The sequence below is a fragment of the Rhinolophus sinicus genome, linkage group LG15 (assembly GCF_036562045.2).
Source record: "Rhinolophus sinicus isolate RSC01 linkage group LG15, ASM3656204v1, whole genome shotgun sequence".
NCBI lineage: Eukaryota > Metazoa > Chordata > Mammalia > Chiroptera > Rhinolophidae > Rhinolophus > Rhinolophus sinicus.
This window is the reverse complement of record NC_133764.1, coordinates 3,386,176-3,400,857: the sequence shown is the minus strand read 5'-3', so window position 1 is coordinate 3,400,857 and position 14,682 is coordinate 3,386,176. Positions and strand designations below refer to the sequence as shown.

The 14,682-nt window shown below is 40.9% G+C and overlaps 1 protein-coding gene across 17 annotated transcripts in view; it reads left to right on the top strand.

Moving 5' to 3' along the window:
• NCOR1 (nuclear receptor corepressor 1) overlaps window positions 1-14,682 on the top strand; it is a 169,092-nt gene that overhangs the window by 138,910 nt on the left and 15,500 nt on the right. For 13 of the 17 annotated variants that reach the window (XM_074320229.1, XM_019757395.2, XM_074320234.1 and 10 more), the window contains 8 exons: window positions 1,676-1,885; window positions 2,376-2,525; window positions 2,874-2,987; window positions 5,865-6,030; window positions 6,228-6,721; window positions 9,286-9,414; window positions 9,833-9,990; window positions 10,148-10,371. In XM_074320229.1, the coding sequence (XP_074176330.1) occupies window positions 1,676-1,885; window positions 2,376-2,525; window positions 2,874-2,987; window positions 5,865-6,030; window positions 6,228-6,721; window positions 9,286-9,414; window positions 9,833-9,990; window positions 10,148-10,371 (1,645 nt within the window). The remainder of the gene's footprint in view (window positions 1-1,675; window positions 1,886-2,375; window positions 2,526-2,873; window positions 2,988-5,864; window positions 6,031-6,227; window positions 6,722-9,285; window positions 9,415-9,832; window positions 9,991-10,147; window positions 10,372-14,682) is intronic. The other 4 variants (XM_019757394.2, XM_019757387.2, XM_019757397.2 and 1 more) reach the window with 2 other exon arrangements.

The window sequence follows — 14,682 nt, the reverse complement described above, 5'->3', positions numbered from 1 at the left end:
TTCCAAAGCAGTCAACTTAATTTCCAGAGAAACCACTCTTTTCATTCTTCTCTTATTGACTTACAGATCATTTCATTAAGTTACATAATTACAGTAGCAAGTATAGTAGAAGAAACTTTTGAACAGACTGTGGGTAAATATAATTCTGGTGGGAGCAGAAGTGTGTAGGTTTTCTAGAGAGCAGTCTGTGCCGGGCACAGTGTTGCCTGCCAAGGGCAGGGCAGTGTGCTCTGCCCAGGGAAGAGTCCCGTCTACATCAGCAGGGCTGTAGAGGGAGAGTCTGTGCTGGGCGGCTGGCTGGCATGACCCACCTGCTGTGCAGGTTCCACCCTGTCCTCCCAGGTCCCAGCCCCTGCTCCTCTTCCCGTTCAGACTCACTCAAATGTGTTTTCTGCTCATAGCTTTTCTGCTTACTTGTTACATCCTTCAAGGTGAAATTGGGACACAGAATGTTTGTGTTTCACCTTGGCCTTCAAGGAAGTGATTTTCATTACCAGTATGCCAAGATTTCTAAGGGCTATTTACATTTCATAGTAGCAAGGTATATGTAGAAAATGTTTTATCTGAAAGCTGTATCACTGCCATCAAATTATTATTTGAGAACATTAAGTTTCAGAGGAATCCATATCTAGTCCTTCAGGAAATGTCCAGAAGTGAGGTTAAGTTCACACAAAGTCAGCTGACAGACTTACCTGGCTGGGGTTCTAGATGAAGGGGAAGCAAGCATCCCAGAAAACTTGTCATTTATTGTTATATATATATATATATAAAATAGTTCACTCAAGTTCTCAGACAAAATTGAATGTTTATACTTTCATTTAGTTTTTATCATAGTCCTTTATTTTGTAGCAGTTTCATTTGCTTGTCATTTTGGGGCTTTTGCTAGATTACGAATGTTTTGACGATAGATTAATTTCAATTTTTACCGGGCCTACCCCTTCCTAGTATCTTGTGTCATGCTCTAACCTAGGGGTTGCCAAACTACTGCGTGGGGGCCAAATTCTGCTGCTGCCTATAAATAAAGTTTTATTAGTGCATTGCCCCACCCATTTGTTTATGTCTGTGGCTGCAGTAGCAGAGTTGAATAGATGTGGCAGAGACCATATGGTCCACAAAGCCTAAAATATTTTCCATTTACCCCTTACTGAAAGTTTGTTAATCGTGCTCTAAATACATGCACTGATCAAATGCTTATAGACCAATCATTTTCACCCCCAGGGAAGTAAAGTTACTATTTGTCAGAAAGTGTTTTCACATCTATTACCACCTGATTGTATTCGATCAGAGTACTACAAAAATAATTTTATTTTCAAATAGCTCTTGGAGACTTCAGGTGAACATATAATAAAGTTATGTGACAGAGATTGAAAGTAAAACTGCTTGAGAATTTTTTTTTAGCTACTGTTCTGGTAAAAAGGTTAATAATAATATTTTGTCTACTTTCTCTTTTCCATTACTCTGACGTTAGAATGTATGTATTAATATTGCTGATACTTCAAGGGCAAAAAAGATTCTGCCTTAATCCCTGTAGCCACCCCCCCCCAGGCTAAATAAAAGTTGCATGTGCACATTAGTTCAACAGATTGTTTTTTCCTTACTCTTTTTGTGGGTAATATTTAGCCATTGAATTTTACTCAAACTAAACGACATGCCTTTCTCTTATTCTCTCAATCAGCAGCTGCTGCTTACCTGTTTCAGAGACAGCTTTCACCAACTCCAGGTTACCCAAGTCAATATCAGCTTTATGCAATGGAGAACACAAGACAGACAATCCTAAATGATTACATTACCTCACAGCAGATGCAAGTCAACTTGCGCCCAGATGTGGCCAGAGGACTCTCCCCACGAGAGCAGCAGCTGGGGCTCCCATACCCAGCAACAAGGGGTCTGTGTCTTTGCAGCTCATATTTCATAGAACTTCCTATGTGTACCCAGGGTGTCCTAGGTACTCAGTCAGTATTTGTTGAATGAATGGCAGAAAGAAAATAAAAAAGACCATATCATTCTTTCTATAGCCTTTAGCCCTTGAAGGCAAACAGAATAATAATGTATTGAGACAGGGTGTATTGGTGAACACTGAAATAATTAAACCAAATCTGTGCTAGGTATTTGACGTCATTATTTTACCAGTTTGCTGTCTCTCTTTAAGGCCATGCTTTTAGATTACTGGCATGGGGCAGAGTATTTCATATCCTTCTCTAGATTTAAAGAAGATCTTACAAAGTAAAGACGATCTTACGTTTTTATTTGTACTGTATACAAAGCATCATTGGAATATAGAGATAAACAAAACAAAGAAAAGCCATGTATAGTTCTGTGTCTTTAGAATAACACTTAAATTTAATACAATTTTATTATATTTGTCTTTTGAGCAGGAATCATTGACCTGACCAATATGCCTCCAACAATTTTAGTGCCTCATCCAGGGGGAACAAGTACTCCTCCTATGGACAGAATCACTTATATTCCTGGTACACAGATTACTTTCCCTCCCAGGCCATACAACTCTGCTTCTATGTCTCCAGGTAAGGGTCCACAGTCACACACCTCTCTGATATGACCAACGTACTCAAGTGTTTACAGCATAGCCTTTGAAGGTATTTTGGGCACTTTTTTCCCATTTGGTCTGCTGTTTTTCATTTAATATTTAGTAATAGCCCCCATATGCCATCTTTCACTAAATACTCTAGAAATAGCCTAAAAGCTTGTGTTATGCTCCAGTTGTCATCCAAGACTTAGTAAAACGAACTTTCTACATCTCAAATTTGGAACTTTTGAAAAGATTTTTAGTCACTTAAGAATTTAAAAATTGTTTGACATTCCTGATAGGTTGATATTTTTGTCTTTAAGTTGCAGATTTCTGTGTTTTACAGGACACTCAACACACCTTGCAGCAGCTGCAAGTGCTGAAAGAGAACGTGAAAGGGAGCGGGAGAAGGAGCGGGAACGGATTGCTGCGGCTGCCTCAGACCTCTACCTTCGGCCAGGTGAGTGGGATGGTTTTGTTTAGTCTGGGGACAGTTCTTGGTATCTAGTATGATGGGGCACTGAGCTTAATGTGGGGAAGCCAGGTTCTTACAAGTAAGAATTATAAGAGAGAAAGTAATTACATGCCTTAAGTGAAGTGTACAGGTTAAAAGTTCTATAGAACTTAAAATGGTACAGAGATGAATTTTAAACAGGAAAATGAAGTTTTCATGATGAAGTTATCATTTTGATTTGGCCCCAGCAATTGGCTACAGTTGGGACTGAAGATACTGGGTTCAGAGCTCACTGAAGCTGAAAGCAGCCCAAGCAGAAGGCTCATAGACATGAAGACATATGTGTTGTTGAGCTGGAATTGAAAGGAAGAATAGAAAATGTGGTTAGAAGGTTGTGTGATGTTTTGAATTACTGTATAAGTGAAGTGCTGCCATTTGTTGTAGGAGGCAGGTGACATCAGAGGGATGTTTACACAAGAGCGGCATGAGATGGGTTAGAACCCTGAAGGGAGGCCTGCGCTGGTGCCAGGACAGTAAGGCCGAGTCGATAGTTCATGATGGCCTAAGATAAGTTGACACTGGGAATGACCAGAAAGGAACTGCTTGATAGAATATTGTTAAGGTGACTCAAAAGGACTTAATAACTAGATACGGGGAGCGAGGAAGAGATGAGAAACAAGATTGTCTGCACGAAAGATAGAGCAGGATTAATGAAAGCAAAGAGTGATTTTTGTTTTGGACATATTAATCCGATGTATCTTTGAACATTTATTCTTATCCATGGTATACTTGTCTTTTTATATTGTTTCCATCAGTGAATCATATACCATGTCCATATTGTCAGATATACAAATATGGCAGTTAGGAGAAAAGATAGAATTTGGAGGTTGTGACTTAGGAGTCATCTGCAAGAGTTAAAACTCTGACTTGACTGAGATTTCCAAGGGTGAGCGTATGAAGAGAGGAGTAGGTCAACGCTTAAGATGTTCCTGGGAGGGATGTCATAGGTGGAGGCCAAAGGAGCCAGAGATGGGGTCAGAGAGGTTGGTGCAGAACCAAAGGGCACAGTATGAAGAGCTCGTCACATTTCTATGGTCATAGGGGACGACAGACTCTTTGAAATCAAAGAGATGGCACTATGGAGAAGGAGCCTAAAAGCTAGCCATCATATTTGCCCCAGTAATATCATTCCTGAGGATGTATCTTAAACAATTCAATCACTGAAAATCCTAAAGATACTTAGATATAACCTATTGTCTACAGATAAGAAAAAAATCACAAAGTGTCTAATGATAGGAAATAATGAATTGTGAGGTAGCATTATAGTATTGATTGTATAAAAACATGGAAGTTGATTTAAGAAAGCCAAATACAAGTGATACATACTTTGATAGGAACCATATTTTGAAAATGCTTGTGGTCCCACTGATGATGCAGAGTTAACACAATAAAATACCATTTTTCTCCATCAGATATTTAGAAGGTTGATAAATACTCTGTTGGAGAGTCTGAAGAAACACTAACTCTCTTACATTGGTAGTGGCAGTGGAAATGGGAATAGCCTTTCTAGAGATATACAGATTTAAATAACAATTCCACTTCTAGGACTGTACCCTGCAGAAATACTCCTATAAGCTGATGTATGGTCAGAGGGGAGAAAATTGCTGAAAGGCTGCCCTGGGTGGTACCAGCCAGGAGAGTAGGATGTATGGATACTGAAAGTGGTAGCTCTTATGAGGGCAAAGAACAAGTTAGAAAGTCAGAGTGAGAGCATAGAACAAGAGGGAGTAGAGAAGAAAATGACTAAAGAGGGAGTTGGAGATCTTCCAAGTAAAGTAGTTGGACCCAAGCTGTGGCTTTATGAGAGAGCTAAGGTTAAGTGAAGAAGAAGTATCTCAAATATTAAAGAAGTGTAGTTAGAGCTGCGCTCTTCCGAAGGGCAGTGTGAATGATTTCATGTCAAAAGAGAGCTTGCTGAGCGAAAAGTTACCGTGGAGGGCAGGAGAGGACTGGAGCAGGAAGGATGGGTGAATGAGATGGCCTCCAACACTGGGATCGCAGTAGTAGATTGTCTTCATTATGAGCCTTAGAAACTTGTACCAAATGCATTTATACAATGGAGTATTACGCAGCCATAAAGAAGAAAGAAATCTTACCATTTGCAACAACATGGATGGACCTAGAGAACATTATGTTAAGTGAAATAAGTCAGAAAGAGAAAGACAAATACCATATGATCTCACTTATATGTGGAATCTAAAGAAAAGAATAAGTGAATGAACTAATCAGAAACAGTTTTGGAAAAATGGAGATAAAACTGAGGGTTGCTAGATGGGCAGGGGGGTGGGGATAAGGGGAAGGTGAGAGGTTTTGGGAACGTACAGAGGGATAGTGGATGGGGGGAGGGGGGTTCACACAGTGTGAGGGATATAAATGATAAATGTCTAAGTTTTGCTTTGTCTTGTGCACCTGAAACTAATTAATAAAAAAAAAAAAGAAACTTGTACCAAATGATAAGCTTACCAGAGGTTGAGGAAAAATCTGGGAGATGAACTTATCTTAGTTGCATTAGTCCTTCATTATTGATACTATTTTTGTTTCTTGTCTGGAATCAAGACAGAAACTTGTCACGAAAATGGCAATGACAGTAAATGATAACTGGTGTTTTTCTTTCAAGTTAATGGTGGGTTTTCTTGCATCTTTATTAAGAAATGCTTATAGAACATACTTCCATAAAAACCAGAAAGTAGGATATCAGGTTTCTTGTCTCATTTTCCTTTTTCTATTTAGGATTAGGAAATTAACAATCCCTGAGTGTTGCTGTCTCTAGCTTCTTCCTTATGGATTATCTTTTTTTTTTTTTTTTTTTTTGTCCCTTTGCAGGCTCAGAACAGCCTGGCCGACCTGGCAGTCATGGATATGTTCGCTCCCCGTCACCTTCAGTAAGAGCTCAGGAGACAATGTTGCCCCAAAGACCCAGCGTTTTCCAGGGAACCAATGGAACCAGTGTAATTACACCTTTGGATCCAAGTGCTCAGCTACGAATCATGTAAGTCTGTTGTATACATTTTGACAAAAAAATACAAGTCTCCTGTATACACACCTTTTAGTTTGTGATTGCAGTAGTTTTAGTAATGATTTACTGCCCACTCAACATTTTCTTGTTGCCGTTTGTCCTTTCATCTCCTCACCACACTCCAAAGTACAGTCTCCCCTTCACAGAGTTGTGGTTTGTTTTATTTACAGGCCGCTGCCTGCTGGGGGCCCTTCAATAAGCCAAGGCCTGCCAGCCTCGCGTTACAACACGGCTGCAGATGCCCTGGCTGCTCTTGTGGATGCTGCAGCTTCTGCTCCCCAGATGGATGTTTCCAAAACAAAAGAGAGTAAGCATGAAGCTGCCAGGTTAGAAGAAAATTTGAGAAGCAGGTCAGCAGCAGTTAGTGAACAGCAGCAGCTAGAGCAGAAAACCCTGGAGGTGGAGAAGAGATCTGTTCAGTGTCTGTACACTTCTTCAGCCTTTCCAAGTGGCAAGCCCCAGCCTCATTCTTCAGTAGTTTATTCTGAGGCTGGGAAAGATAAAGGGCCTCCTCCAAAATCCAGATATGAGGAAGAGCTAAGGACCCGAGGGAAGACTACCATTACTGCAGCTAACTTCATAGACGTGATCATCACCCGGCAAATTGCCTCGGACAAGGATGCAAGGGAACGTGGCTCTCAAAGTTCAGACTCTTCTAGTAGCTGTATGTATCTCACTCTGAGTTTCGCACTGTGATATCTGAGTAAAGAATTACTTTATTCTTTAGGCAGAACAATACGGTATATTCTTTAGTAGAACAATATGGTATAAAGAAAATCCTAATCTTCATAGTAAATGTAATAGAAGGGTTTTGTGGGTTAGTAGTACAAAAATGTCTCTTCTATTTTTATGATTATTTAAATATCAGAATTTCTCACGTGACACCTGAGAAGTTATTATCCATGAGAAAACTATGCTCTTTATAAAGTTGTAAATAGATAGGTAGAGGGCAGAACTTATTGACATTTCCAGGCGTGTGGAAGGTGATCGATGTATCATCAAGCTCTGCTGTGGAAGCCTGATTTCTCAAGCAGTGTTTTCTGGGATATGGTTCAATATTTAGGCCGATACTCCAAAGCCTCTTACATCCTTGTTTTAAGGAACAAAGTTTTTAAAAGTGAGACCACCTTATTGTTGGTAATTGGTATTTACATTGAACCTTTCTTGCAAGTTGGATTTTGATCAATACTGGTTAGTTACTTTGATGTCTACCCTGTTGGTCTATAAGAATTCAAAACTCTACAGGAAAATGCTAGAAAAGTTACTTTAAATTTATTTTTAACTGTTGCGTAAATTCTGTGTAGAATTCCTAAAGGAACAAGCAGGTATTCAAATAAAGTATCTGCTAATATGTGAAGCAATTTAACTATCTGTAGCCATCTCTTTGATGTTTCCATTAATGAAATTGAGTTGGAAATAACGAAAAAATGATTTCTGGTGTACCAGCATGCAACGTGCAATTCTTTTTACCTCCATGCCTAACTATAATTTGTGTGGATAAATATCTCCCCCATTGCTGAGGTTTTTGGAGAGATGGGGGCAGCTTCATGGTTGTTGTGTACACAGAAGACTTCCTTTAGCCTGGACTTGAAAATCTGCCAAATAGGCAGTACACATGCAAAATTGCTAGTTGAGGAAGAGCGATAGTTATATGAATAGGCCTTTTGGAGGGAAGTCACCAGCATACATGGTGACCCAGCCTGTGGCTTATGGAATGCGTATCACACGGTTCCCTAATCACTGGGTAACACTATCCATTTGCGTTACAAACCAAATCTTGCTCTAGGAATTTGACTTTCAGGAAGTCTGAAAATAGGAAGTCTGGCTTCTTTACTGAATGTTCATGTTTTTGAGTGTGGATATATTTTTCTATCATTGGGTAAGTTACTTGCATGAAACCCACAAGCTTATTGCAGTTATTCAGTGTGGTTTTCAGTTTTTGTCTTCAGAGCCTCCCTCCCCCTGAAGCTGAAGCACAGAGCCTTCACCTTACCCTTAAGTCTTCAAGAGCAGTGTGAACACAGTTTAGCATCAGACTTTCTATTGACTCTGTATTGGATGTGGTAAGCAGACTTAGGATGTTGCACATTGAGTACCGGCTGATACAAAGGTTGCAAAGTAGTATAAATTATTTTGAATATAGTGATTTATTTTAGTTCCCCCAAAATAATTTCCATCCCAATTATCAGATATGTGTTTTTCTGAGCATACTGAGCCTAGGGAACTGCAACTTCCATGTTCTGGAGAGAGGTAGGAGGAAAGGGCTGTGCATCTGAGTCCTGGTGGAACAGGTGGTGGCCTGGTAGTAGAGTTCATTCCCACCTCTGTACCTGTGTCCAGGACCACACTGACTGATCACATTGCCTTATCCAGCCAGGGTTATACACCCTTTGGGCCTTGCACAGTTTTCTCAGGTTCTTTGGTGCAGCCTGTTGGTGCAAAGAACACTGAAGTCAGAAGGTTCCTGAGTAGGAGGTTCCATCTGCCTCTGTCTCATTCTCAGCTCTGAGGCCATGGCAGGACTGTGAAAAGACCCGACTGCATAGGCCGTCAATTCCCTTAGTAACTGCATCTTAGAGGGGCCCTTCTCTGATGTGGGCATCCTCCCTTTCTGCCAACGGAGCGAATTTGCTTCCCTTCAGACATTCCCTATCATTTCCATCTGTTTTCACAGTGTAACACGGTGCTAAAAAATTGTTTGGAATGATTTTTGTCAGCAGTACTACAGTGATTTGAGAAAATAATTCTGTTACTTAATCTATAGCTTTAAAACCATCATGGTAATGAAGCAGCTTTGTAGCCTCAAGATTTTTCTAGGAGCTGACTGTCCCACAGAATTAATTAAAATTATTGGAAACAATGAACTGTTGAGATCTACTCTCCTCATTTGTTAAATTTGTTCTGATGAATGTTTGTTTCCTGGTGATTTTCTTTTCCAGTTCCCAGGAGAATGTCACAAATCTGTTCTCTATTCTGCTTCACCTAAAGGTTTTAGAGCCCACAAAATTCCAGAAACTTTGTATCCTCCCAAGATTAGGAATACCGGGAAAGCACTTATGGACCTTTGGTACCAGTTCATTGAGCTCATTTTTTTTTATCATTAACCTGGTTGTCTTGGAACATTTCTGAGAATAAAAAATGAAAATATGCAAATAGGTTTGAAGATCTTGGATTTTGGAAACTTTCATAGGATTAATTTTAAAATAAGATTATTTTCTTTTCTTAAAGTATCTTCTCACCGGTATGAAACACCTAGCGATGCTATTGAGGTGATAAGCCCTGCCAGTTCACCTGCACCGCCCCAGGAGAAACTACAGGCCTACCAACCAGAGGTTGTTAAGGCAAATCAAGCAGAAAGTATGTCTTTTTTAGACACCAGTACACGTTTTCATATTTGCATTTATCATTTGCTTCTAATTACCTGCACAGCCAATGTTAAGAAATGACTTGTTTTATTTGTTTTGTTTTAGAGTAATTTTCAGTAATGAAAAACTTTTAAAGCTATTATTTGAGTACTCATTTGTTTATATTTTAATGATATAGAAAATAGTTGATATTGTTTTACCCACTTATGATTTCAAATTTTATTTTGTGCGAATCCTCTAACTGCTTTATTCAGTAAATAAATATTTTTTCTTCAAAATTAAGATATGAATTCTGTTCAGACATATGTACCGCATCCCTTTTATATGTTCCTCTGAGTTGTGTTTAATCTTTGATAATGAGTGAAAGGCGGGGCATCTCTGGAGTAAGCCATCTGTCTTTCCTCTATTAGATGAAGCCACCAGGCAATACGAAGGACCATTACATCACTTCCGACCACAGCAGGAATCACCGTCTCCACAACAGCAGCTGCCCCCTTCTTCACAGGCTGAGGGGGTGGGGCAAGTGCCCCGGACCCACCGACTGATCACACTTGCCGATCACATCTGTGTAAGTTTTTCATTATTCTTATTAAATTTTTCTTTTTTAAATCATGCGGAAGGCACATTTCACATAGAATCACAATAAAGATGTCTAGGTTTTTTTATGCTACATTTTTTGCAAGTACTCAGTGGATTTAACCAATTCCTTTTTTTCTCATTCACAGCAAATTATTACACAAGATTTTGCTAGAAATCAAGTTTCCTCACAGTCTCCCCAGCAGCCTCCCACTTCAACATTCCAAAATTCACCATCTGCTTTGGTGTCTACACCTGTGAGGACTAAAACATCGAATCGTTACAGCCCAGAATCCCAGTCTCAGTCTGTCCACCATCAGAGACCAGGTTCAAGGGTCTCTCCAGAAAATCTTGTGGACAAATCCAGGGGAAGGTATGGTGTTTATTTCAAACTGTATGTAAATTTACCAACAGTAAAACAATTTGAATATATCTACAAGACAGGGCATTCATTTCTTACACCTGAACCTGAAGTTTATTTACCTTAATTTCCTGGAAAGTGTAAATGAGGATTTTTCTTCATTTATTTTTGGAACATCCACAGTCTGGGCAGTTGATACTGTATCTTTTTAATGTGTATTCAAAAGTTGATTGCTGCTACATTCTGTTTGTGGGTTTGCAAAGGCAGTAATGAAGAATGTGAAGGACGACCAAAGTGTCTTTAAACTACTACCAAACTACAGGGACACTTTGCTCCTTCAGAATCATAAAAATGTTTGTCTCATTGGTTTCTCAGCAGTAGATGTTTAGGAAGCTGATATTAAATAATGAAAAGAAGGCCAACAGAGGCACCATGAAGGGAAACATTTTGGTAAAGGGCCATTTGGTAAAGAGCATATCTCTTAACCAATATTTTTAGTACACGCAGACCCAGGGAAAGGTCCTGGGACTGAAAATTTGCCTGGAGAGCAGGGAAAAAATTTGTGGAGAGCAGGGAAACTTATATACAGAGCACATCTTGGGCATCTGCAAGATGAACTGGATTCCTGTACTGCTTGGCAGGTGTCAAAGAATTACATAGGTTAAAGGGGGTGACAGTCTCAGGTACTGATACATGAACACTACCAGTTATGGGAAATTATTTTACATGCTTGACCAGGTCAGGACAACAACCTGTTCCAGAAACCAGCACATAGTAGGACGTAAGGGAGGGATATTGGTTTATGTCAGAACAAACATCAATTATAAATAGTCTATAAGGCAGGTTTGTGGGAAGCAATCTCCCCCTCTGGCTCAGGCCCAGCTCACAGGTCAGGCAGCGGTCATGTCTTAGGACAGTCTCTCCTGCACACTCTACCCCTCCTGACCGGCTCTTACCATCTCACATGCCCTCCTCTTCTCCAGTGTACCCTGAGTGGTCAGTGAGGCGCCTCGTTAGCACGGAGGGAGCTCACTTATACACCAGTTGGACGCATTGGTGACATTAGTCCACAGCAGCAATATAGGTACATACAAGAAAAAAGACAAACACTTCAAATATTAGTAACAGTTTTTTCTGCCATGTCCCCCAAGACCCAAACCAGTGTGGTAACAGGCCACCTAGACTTGAGGGCGGCTCACTTAAAGCATTCACTTGGTGTTTTATGTGTGTGCCAGTAAAGAGGAGATACTGGCAGACTCATCTGGTATAAAAACACAACATTCAGTTTGGATGATGGCACAGGTGCCACCCTTTAGCTGATGCCACAGAAATAGCAGAAGTCTGAGGTCAGAAAGACAAATATTTAGTAGGGACTTGAATTGGGAGGTCTTCTTCTTGTATGAGAATTATACTTGTACCCTGGTCTTTGGATGTTAATGTGGCCCCAGCCATGGGAACCTGGCCAGGCTGTGTAAACCATACATGTTGGCCAGGGGAGGTGGTATTCTGTGGTGTAAAGAGCTGAATAGGAGGGGGACTATGCCGGACCAGGACCCCTACTTTCTCCCCCCTTTTTTTTCTTTTTAAGATTTTTATTAAAATATAGCTAACATACAATATTGTGTTAGTTTCATCCCCATGACTTAGTTGTCTTATACCTGGAAATTTGAACCTTTTATTCCCCTTCACCTTCCCCCCCTTTTTAATTTTTCAATTACAGTTGACATTCAATATTATTTTATATTAATTTCAGGTGTACAGCATCGTGGTTAGACATTTGTAGAATATAAGAAGTGATCCCCCTGACTAGTCTAGTACCCACCTGGCACTATACATAGTTATTACCATATTTATTATTGACTGTATTCCCTATACTTTACATCCCCATGACTATTTTGTAACTACCAATTTGTACTTCTTAATGCCTTCACCTTTTTCACCGTCTCCCTAACCCCCCATCTATGACACCGATAAGTCTAGTACCCATCTGACACCATATGTAGTTATTACAATATTTTTGACTATAATCCTTATGCTATACCCTACATCCCCTTGACTACTTTGTAGCAACAAACTTGTACTTCTTAATCCTTACCCTTTTTTCACCTATTACCAACCCTCTCCTCTTAATGGTACCTGTCCCGGTCCATCTGTAGTGTGTCTCCACGGGTCCTGATTGCATTAGAATAACAGGATCCCACCAGAAGTTGATGAGTTACTCCCCACCCATGAAGTAACTGACCCACCTCAGTGGGACGACCCATTGCAGATTCTAGTAAATGGTCCTCTTCTCAGGGACGAAAGGGCTCAGAGTCCTCAGTATCATAGCTCACTGATCCATGGGAAGCATCACGACTGTCGCTGTGTCCCTTGTTTTCCACACCTTTACTGTACTGGGTTTCTCCGCCTGAGTTCCTGGCATATAGGGCAATAGGCCCCACGGGTTGGTCATTTAAAGGTATTAACGCCTGGAAAGGTCCTTCCCTTTGTCCACCGGCCAAAGTAGGTTTTCCAGTTAGTAAGTTTATCTGTTGTTTAAAGATACCGGTTTTTTATTTTTTATTTTCATCCTGCCTGTCTGGCTGGTTTTTATGGGATGTGGAATCTCCTTTCAATATTGAGTTCTTCTGCCCATTCTTATATGTCATGTTCTTTGAAGTGTGACCTCAGTCACTATCTAGTCGATGGGGGTACCCATGCATAGTACTTAACTTTTCTAGTTCCTTGGCAGCTTGATTGCTTGCTCAAATGGGAAGGCCTGAGTTAAACCGTAGTCGGTGTTGACACACACCAGAGTATATTTGGAGCCTTTACTCAGGGGAGAGGGCCTGTGTTGTCAATTTGCTGATTGGTCCCTTACCCATTGGTGGATGGCCCCCGATTCTTGTGGCTGTTGTCTAGGATGTTGTTTGGAATAGACAGGACAGGGCACAGCTGCATTTAGATCACTGTATTTTAAAGGCAGCCCTGCCTTCTTAGATATGTGCCATCCATTTGGGGCACTATGGTGCCCACTTGTCCAGTGTACCCAATCTGCATGTCAACTGAGGGGTCAGTTGCTAAAGTGTATATTTTTGCCAAGGCATCTGCTTCCTGGTTACCCAGAGGTGTGGATGCCTTATGGGCAGGGACATGGAAAACAGCAAGATCTGCCTCGGGCTCTTATAGATGAGCCCAAATATCTCTTGTCCCCATAATGGTTTGTTCATAATCGTCCACCCCTCCTTTTCCCATTGTCCGAGCCATAGATTCAATCCTTTTCAAATTGCCCAACTGTCAGTACATAGGATTAGCAGCCAAGGTTCATGGGTGATTACTAACCAGGCAGCTCTTACCTGAGCCCATTGGCTACTGTGGTTCCTTTTTCCATCCAGATAGTATCAGTGGATGGTTGGATGGCAACTGCTGTCCAAATAGGTTGATTACCCTGACTAGAGCCATGGGTCTAGCTGAGATTTCCTCTATTCCTATTTCACAGGTTGCAGGGGCCAACATGAGAATAGGAGCAGGAGCATTTGTAGGATCTATATATTCCTCTAAAGACAGGGCTGTTTGACTGGACACGCCTCTGCTGTAATAGGCCCGCCTTGTAGTGTAGGAGTGAGCCGTGGCATAGGCTGGTCAGTGGCACATACTGTTGTTTTACCTGTTAGGAGGGGAGGGAAGTCCTCACTACAACCAGCTCCTCTTAGTAAGAGGTTCCACCTGCAGGAGCACTGTATCAATTGCCAGAAGTTGCTGTTCTATCGGGAAAACCTGATCTCTGACCCCTAGTTGAGACGAGAACCCAAAGGGCACACTCCCCTTTGCTATTTCTGCCATAATGCCCATTCCATACCTTCCACGGTAACTGAAACATCTAATTCAGATGGCAACCCCGCCTGTGAGATTCCAAGAGCTTTAATCTGTTTGACCATTAATTTTGCTTTCTCAAAGGCAGCTTGTTTTTCTGTTCCCCAGTCCCATATATGTCCCTTTTTAAGTAGGCAATATGGGTGAAGGCATTTTGCTAAATGGGGTATAAATATTCACCAATACCCCAGAATCCTCACAAAAGCCTGTACCTGTTTCACAATATTTGGTATAGGGCAGGCTTGTATTTTGTTTGTGACGGCCTCAGAGACAAATGTTGATATGTGGATCTTACCCAACCATACAACTCCCAAGAACTTTACTTCCGTGCTTGGACCTTGAATTTTCTGTGGATTCACTGCCTGACCTCTCTGTTGTAGGTGGTCCAGCAAAGCCTGTAAGGTTTTCTGCAACAGAGGCAAATCTTCACAGGTTAACATTATGTCATCAGTGTAATGGATCCATGTCACT